The 7,660-nt window shown below is 26.6% G+C and overlaps 2 protein-coding genes across 2 annotated transcripts; one reads left to right on the forward strand and one right to left on the reverse strand.

Moving 5' to 3' along the window:
* Window positions 1-250: 250 nt before the first annotated feature.
* Window positions 251-2,907, reverse strand: LOC113552960 (pescadillo homolog). The gene is made up of 9 exons (XM_026956026.1): window positions 2,779-2,907; window positions 2,486-2,719; window positions 2,057-2,428; window positions 1,856-1,994; window positions 1,660-1,799; window positions 1,335-1,597; window positions 869-1,056; window positions 650-801; window positions 251-585 (listed from the first exon to the last, which is right to left on the reverse strand). The coding sequence occupies exons 1-9, from the start codon at window positions 2,797-2,799 to the stop codon at window positions 316-318; spliced, it is 1,779 nt and encodes a 592-aa protein (XP_026811827.1). The 5' UTR covers window positions 2,800-2,907; the 3' UTR covers window positions 251-315.
* Window positions 2,908-3,124: 217 nt separating this feature from the next.
* Window positions 3,125-5,198, forward strand: LOC113553245 (26S proteasome non-ATPase regulatory subunit 9). Its single transcript, XM_026956469.1, has 3 exons — window positions 3,125-3,404; window positions 4,539-4,638; window positions 4,992-5,198. The coding sequence occupies exons 1-3, from the start codon at window positions 3,291-3,293 to the stop codon at window positions 5,123-5,125; spliced, it is 348 nt and encodes a 115-aa protein (XP_026812270.1). The 5' UTR covers window positions 3,125-3,290; the 3' UTR covers window positions 5,126-5,198.
* Window positions 5,199-7,660: the final 2,462 nt, after the last annotated feature.

The raw sequence follows: 7,660 nt of genomic DNA on the forward strand, positions 1-7,660 counted from the left end.
ATACAAACACTTAATTATTCATTATTGAATTAAAATTTTATAATTTTAATTTTTAATTATTTTTTTCCAGTTTAATACTGTAATGTTTTATCAATTTAAGAAACAATAAATTATTTTTATTGTTATTTATTCAAGACTTAATAAGTTTTATATTAATTATATCATACATTTTAACTTTAATATATTTTATGGATAACAATACTAAAAATACTTATAATTATAAATTCGCATAAAATAAAATAACACAACCTTTCAACTGTTAAAAGATTTATTTTTTATAAATATAAAATTATTCATAATAATCAATTATACATTTTACATCAATGTAGCAGCTTGTGCTCTTCTTGCTCTAATTTCTGCACGTTTATTTTCAACACTAGTCCTCTCATGAATACGTCTTTTGTATTTAAGTAACTTAATTTCTTTTTCTCTCTTCATTCTACCCGATTTCATACTTTTATAGAGGTTTCTATATTTCTTTTGAATCATTTTTTCTTTAAGGAGTTTCATTTGATGCATTTCACGTCTAAGTTTTCCTTTATTTATTACTTCTGGTGTACCTGACTCTACCTTCATTTTTTTACGCTAAATAATTGAAAGAAAAAAAATTAATATTATTCTAAAAAAATTATATACAACATTTATTTACTTTAATTTCAGCTAATTGTTCTTCAGTCATTTCACCATCGTATTCATCTAGATCCTCATTATCAGCTTCCATGGTTTCATCCTCAGATTCTTTTTTATCATCTTCAATGTCTTCGATATCATTATCAGAAATTTCATCCAATAATTCTTGATCTATAGAAAATAAAAATTAATTGGTATTTGTTTTTTTATAACAATAAAATAAAATTATATATATTACCTTTATTAACTATTACAGATGGGTCAGTTAAGGCTTTTTCTTCAGGTGGAACATAACGTTGTGTACGATATTCAACAGTAAATGGTGACAAATGAGGAGGTAACGATGTACCAATAAAGTATTTATCAACTGGGAAAAGTTCACGTGCATTTATGCAATCAAACACCCACTGTGGCTGAATATAATATCTGTAAAATAATTAATGAAATATTATAATGTTATAAAATAAGTAATTAAAGTTACTCATTACTATTAAAAATGAATAGCAATAAATAAAAATGATGCTGATATTGCTTATTATAGAATTATAGGATTGAAAAAAACCTAGTTCATTCAGTAATATTATGAACAGATAAAGAAATAATTTGATATATACTGGACAAGATGGTTGTGGTAAGGATAATTTTTTGAAATCTAATTTTAAACTAAAACTAATTATTGCATAAATATAAATAATTCAAATTACCTTGAAATATATTGTTTCTCAATATCAGGTCTGTCCACTATTTGATGTGTAATAGTTTCATCAGTTTCTGGAAAAGTAGCACCTTCTGGGAATGTGGTTTCATCCCAAGACACTTGAGCTCCAAAACATCTAAGCGCAAATACTAAAGGCTCTCTGGGAACTTCTCTGTTCAAGAATACTTTAAGTCCTTCAAACAGTTTTTTTAATTTTCTTACTTTTTCGTATTCTTTACGTGCTTCTTCAGCTTTTGATTCATCACCATCCTAAAATAAATTTAATAGTTATTTAATATTCAATAATAAGCACATTTTAATCCATATTATACCATTGCGAAAGTATCTAAATCTAACTCTGCATCAGCGGGGTCTTCAACGTCTTCAGCAGTTTTTAATAACGGTAAATTTAATGCAGCTACGCGATCACTTGTTTCATTTTCTTCTAAAATTTCTTCTTCGAGTCTTTCAGCTAAAACAAAATTATATTTTAATAACATTTAACACAAAAGGAACTTGAATAATCACCATTGTATGAACCAAGTCGTGGAGGATAGTGCAGGTTTAAACTGTGATAAAGACGGAAGTTTACAAAACCTAATGCAGTTGAGTAAAAATCTGCAAAAGTGGCCATAGTATAAAAATCAACCTCTTGCTTTTTTTGTGGCTAAAAGAAAGTTCATTGTTATTATTACATAAATTGTAGTTGAAAAAATATCCAAATCTTACTTCGTGTGGATAATTATGAGGGATAACCCATGTAATAGCTTGGCCTTTTAATTCAACTTGAAAATAAATCCCTTTGATAGAAATGAATACCTTGCGTAAAGCACGTGCAGCAATGCATACATGCATAAACTCAACAGTTAAGCGGCGGCATAATGCAATTAAATTTGGAGGAATGCTTTTTAACTTTGGAAAAGTGGCAAACAAACAGCAAAGGGTTAAAGCATCGTCCATATCACGTAATGCATCAATAAATGTTGGATATCGCTCTTTCACTACGTGATCAATGGCAACACGTGGGATAGTATTAGCATATCGTTTTATCATATCTTTTTGATGCATTCCTTTGGCTCGACGTAATCGATTTAAATGCACCTACAAATGAATATTATTAAAAATGTATAAAATATATATTTTGTAGACCTAAGTTACTTGAAGATCTCGTAATTTCCATATCATGGGTTCGTGCAACAGAAACAGTATATCTTTTTTTAGATACAGAATATGTATACCACTCTTTCCTCTCTGAGCTCGCCGACGGTGAGCCGGTTCTCTTGGATAGATTCCTTTGATTATACATAGTGTACGAAAATCTTTCAACGATAGCTGAAGTTTATTTAAAGCTGCTCGCCTTGTGACATATCTGGCTCCCTCGCCGGATTGAAACTAAAAAATATACATGTATAATAATGTATTTTGACGTCATTATAAATAATTGTACATACCTTTTTCTTTTGCATGGGCATTTTAGCGTGAAATGGAAAAAAATAACAGAAATATTAGAAAATTCAATAAAAAACGTGTTGTAGCGTTGTCGTGTTGTTTACAAAGTAATCTAAAGAATTAGTGGCATAACCTCAAACGGCTTTAACTGATTACCCCATGGCCCATGCTCATAGACGATTTTTTGATAGTATATCACCAAACATGTGCTAAATTTCTGATTGTGACTACGAATTAAGATTCGTGATTGCGACTGACTTTTTAGATTTTTTTATTTATTTAAAAGTTGATAGTAATTGTTATTATTTATTAAACAAAATAACTATATTTTATTATTTTGCTTTTAAATAATAAAAATAATAAATTCGATTTTACTGACTACTGATTGTGATAAAGTATTGAAATCATTTTTTCAGATACATAATATTTTTATTATAATCTTTTTTATAGATTTATATTATAATTAATAACAAATTTTTAATATTTAGTAATATTTATTGATAATCGTTTAATCATGCCTTCTGCAATAGAAACCAAAAATATAACTAGAAGAGAAATTCTTGATATGATGAATGAAAAGGAAAAACTTGAACAACAATTGAAAACTTTTGGAGAAGTTTTACAATCGGTAAACAGAAATTGAGTTTTGTCTTAGTTACTAGTTTAACCTAAATTAATTTAATATATTTATAAATTTAAGTTCATAGTTAAACATACTAATTTAAATTTTAAAATATTTTAACTAATATCAATGCCCGGGTTTCATAAATAATTACCAAACATTTAATAAGTTAATAATATTATATCAAGTATTATTAGTATCTTAAACATGATCAGCCTATTAAATTGATTAATTTTACATAGCAATGTTTTTATGATCTGTAACAATGTTATTAAAAATTTAAAAGAATTATGTCCATAGCACTTTATTATCTACCTATCTATCTTAGTATAACATATAGTATAACTATGGACGTTGAACAAAAAATATGTAACCACTCTAGAAGCTTTTGAAATGTGGTGTTGGCGTAAAATGGAGAAAATAAAATGTACAGAATTGAAGACGAATGAAGAAGTATTAGATTTAGTCAAAGAGAAAAGAATATCGCTAAATAATTTAAAATCAAGGCAATGGCATATGATCAGTCATATGTTAAGATATAATGAAGAACTCCATAGCCTGATACTGGAAGGTATGATAGAAGGGAAACGCGGAAGAGGTAGGCCAAGAACGTGTTATATAATCAAAGATGCATGAGCTGATTCGTACAAACAACTCAAAGACAAAGCACAAGACAAAGAACCACGGAGAGAACATTTATTGTAGACCAAACTACGGATTGAATACTAAAAAACCTAACTATAGTCTGTCCAGCGAGAGAACATGCCGATTCTGCGCATTCCCTCGCGTCACCATGCTGTCAAAACTGGTTCACCTATAGCTGGGTATCATTGGAGAATGTGCAGAACAACTGATTTTGGTTGGTTTGCGGCGCATTCTCTCGCTGAACAGAGTGTATATAACTAAAGTAAACATATATTTTTAGTAGCATTGAGTTTTATCTTGAATTTTTTTTGTTTTGTTTTGTCATTATTAATTAATTAAGTCTTACTAACAATGGTTAATTTAAATTTTAAATCACTAATTGGTAATAAATTTAAGTTTAAAATAAAAATTTCAACTGATGTTCATTGAAAGACAAAAAGACAGATTTTTATATAAGGTAATAGGATCAAATATTTATTACATTTTAAATTTTAGCATAGAGTTGGTATGGATGAACCTTTAGTGGATGACCAAGACTTTCCTAGGAATGACATTGATGTATATCAAATAAGATTAATACGTAGTCGTATTATTTGTAAGTATTATACTGTTACCGTTAAAATAAATTATACAGTATATACTTTTTCAATCTATTATGAATATTAGATAACTAAATAATTCATATAAATCAAAACCATTTCCTTTTTTGTTGGATCCAGATATATGGATATTTAAAGTTTAAAACAAGGTATATTGAATGCCTTAAGATACTATTATAACATTAAATATTAACATTTTTCAATTTTACTTTACCCATTATTTATTTATTATTTAAATATCAATAAAAATATACATAGCAATTATATAGAAATATAATAATTTCTTAATTTTAAAAAACTGTATTCATTTTATTGTACTGAAATTTAATGACTTTTTTATTTATTTTAGGTACACGTAATGATTTGAAAGCTATAATGGATCGTATTGAAAAAAGTTTAAATGCTTATTTTACACAAAGCAACCATAATGAACCTGAACAACACATACTTAATGGAAATTGCAGTTTAAAACCAGATAATTAATAACTCATCAAATATGTGTTTTGAATATTATAACTTGTATATACACTTAAATAATATTATTTAATAACTTTTATTCAGGATTATGATTTTATAAAATTGAATATTTTTTGTTATTCCAAGTATCTACTAGCAATTTAAATAGACGTCATCAAATACTTTAAAGTTTGAAAAGAAACTTTTGTAGTAGCTAATGGCTTTGGCTGCCAGGCTTTTTTAAATGAATAAACAAAAATAAAAATTGAAAAATAATAGGGAAATTTATTAATTTTAAATTGTATTGTCTATTAAATTTGGTAATTTGGTAGGAAGGTAGGATTAGAAATATTTATATTACTATTATTACATATTATTTTTCTTGTATTTAAAAATCTGGAACTTGGCTAGTTTGATAGAACTTAAGAAGTTAGTTATAAAATAAAGATGATCAATCATCAATATATGCAAAATAAAATGATTTATATTTATTGATTGTTGAAATGCAGAATATTCCAACACTGAAACACTGGCTACATAGTTAATTGTAACTAAAGGAATGTACGTTTTCTAAAAATTAGAAATATTATTACAATTTAAAACAGTAATACAACATGTCTCCTAGATCACAATAATAAATAATGAATAAATATTATATAACAGTACCAATTTCTTTTAAACTGTCTCTCGCATCTCTAAGACTGGCGAATGAAACTTAGTTAGGTATGATGGTTTTAGTTTGAAATGAGAAAGAATTAGAGGTTATCTTAAGAAAATTGTTTTTAAGTTAAAAAATAAATAAATTTCAAAATTATTCAATGATTAACAGTAGGTACTTTAATTTGTTTATTTTAAACTATATTGTATGATCATGTAATAAATGAAAAAATAAAAATCTAGATTAAGACATTGGTATCAATGCATTTTCTTTCAAATATTTACCCATCTTACTCGAATCTTACTTAACCTGTTCTAATGAAAATGCCTAGTTTTACCTATGATAATATTTAATGACATTATGTGAAATTTATTCTTAGAACTTAAAATATATTATCTTTTAAACTGTATGGTTCTAAAAAAAAATTTACTAAACTAAAATTATTTTCATAATTTTATGATTTCATTGTGTTCAAAATGTTTGCACACTTTCAACATTAAAGATTAAATATTAGAGATGCTAAATTTATGTATTAAAAAAACTATTTGAGAGCTATTTTTTCAAGTGCCTATATACCTACATATTCAAAATTGAATTTGTAAAATGTGTCCCTAATCCTTATGCTTCAAAGTATATGTATTTAGAATTATGTAGATATATAGTTTCCTCCATGTAAGTCAAGTCCAGGTTAACACCATACTTTGACAAGGCAGTTATTACTTACTATTGATGAGCAGACCATAGTTAAACTGTTTTTATTCAACAGTATCCAAATTATTAACATCAATAAACTTAAACTGATATTAAATATAACTAGATTTTTATGAAGCAGAAAGTATAATTTTTAAATTTTCTAAAGCTTCTATTTATGCTTACTGGTACTTTTATTCCAACAGAACCTAATACTTATACAGCCTGACATATTAATAATGGTAAAAAGTTTCATGATTTAAAATACTTACTAATTAGTTTTCCTTGAAGTTCTCATGATAATTCTTTAAATAATCCTACACAAATAACAAAATGTAATTTTTGTTTTTTTATATTAGATAAAAAAAAGGGGAAACAAATACAAGAAAATGTAAACGAATAGGTATGGATATTATAAGTTATAACAATACCTAATAAACACAGTTCAATTTTTTAAGGAAAAATATAAAGAATATTAAACAAATAATAAAAAAAACAGCTTCAAAAATTAAAATTATCAAAAAGAATTTGAAAATGTAGATTGTTCTGTTTTAATAAAGAATGCAGAATTCAAAATTGCAAAAAACTAAATTATAAAAATTTAAGAAATGTTTGCATCATCTAATAATTCTGATAGAAAATGAAATTTCTACATCGAAGATTGGATAAGCTGTGTATGTTATTACATACAAGTTTATGCATTTAAAAAAAATATACTATTGTTAGGTACATAGGCGTGCGCAGACTCCGGTTTCAGGGGCAGCAAGAGATTAATTCGGCCCATTCTTCAAATTCAAATAGTCAAATTACGTAATTGCTAATCGCTATTTAATATCGTCTATCATTAATGTTGTGGCGGGCCAGCATCGTCATGGCATATTAGTGTACGATATTACGATAACGTTAAAAACCCAGTTTATTTTTAGATTTGTTGACCATAAAATATGATAATAATATTTACGATTAAAAATCATGGCTATTTCTTTTTATAGTAGACAGGTCTATTAGTTTTATACTGATAAATTCTATATCATAAAATATTCATATCTATACTTGACCAAAAAAAAAAAATCATTTGTGGAAATATAATTTTACCGAGGCCCATTATTTAATATTTGCCGGCCCCAGTAGCCCCAAATAAAGTCCAGGGGCAGCATATGCTGCCTCTGCTGCCCCCGTGCGCACGCCTATGGTTAGGTAGGTAGGTACCATTA

Source organism: Rhopalosiphum maidis, chromosome 2 (genome assembly GCF_003676215.2).
Source record: "Rhopalosiphum maidis isolate BTI-1 chromosome 2, ASM367621v3, whole genome shotgun sequence".
Classification (NCBI taxonomy): domain Eukaryota; kingdom Metazoa; phylum Arthropoda; class Insecta; order Hemiptera; family Aphididae; genus Rhopalosiphum; species Rhopalosiphum maidis.

Bases quoted from the DNA above. Each gene is read 5' to 3' on its own strand.
- LOC113552960 (XM_026956026.1), bottom strand. From the start codon at position 2,799: ATGCCCATGCAAAAGAAAAAG. The intron at 1,057-1,334 runs GTAATTTGAATT...ATTATTTTACAG, and splicing joins GAGAAACAATATATTTCAAG to ATATTATATTCAGCCACAGT. The intron at 586-649 runs GTAAATAAATGT...TCAATTATTTAG, and splicing joins AACAATTAGCTGAAATTAAA to CGTAAAAAAATGAAGGTAGA.
- LOC113553245 (XM_026956469.1), top strand. From the start codon at position 3,291: ATGCCTTCTGCAATAGAAACCAAAAATATAACTAGAAGAGAAATTCTT. The intron at 3,405-4,538 runs GTAAACAGAAAT...TTTAAATTTTAG, and splicing joins TTGGAGAAGTTTTACAATCG to CATAGAGTTGGTATGGATGA. The intron at 4,639-4,991 runs GTAAGTATTATA...TATTTATTTTAG, and splicing joins AATACGTAGTCGTATTATTT to GTACACGTAATGATTTGAAA.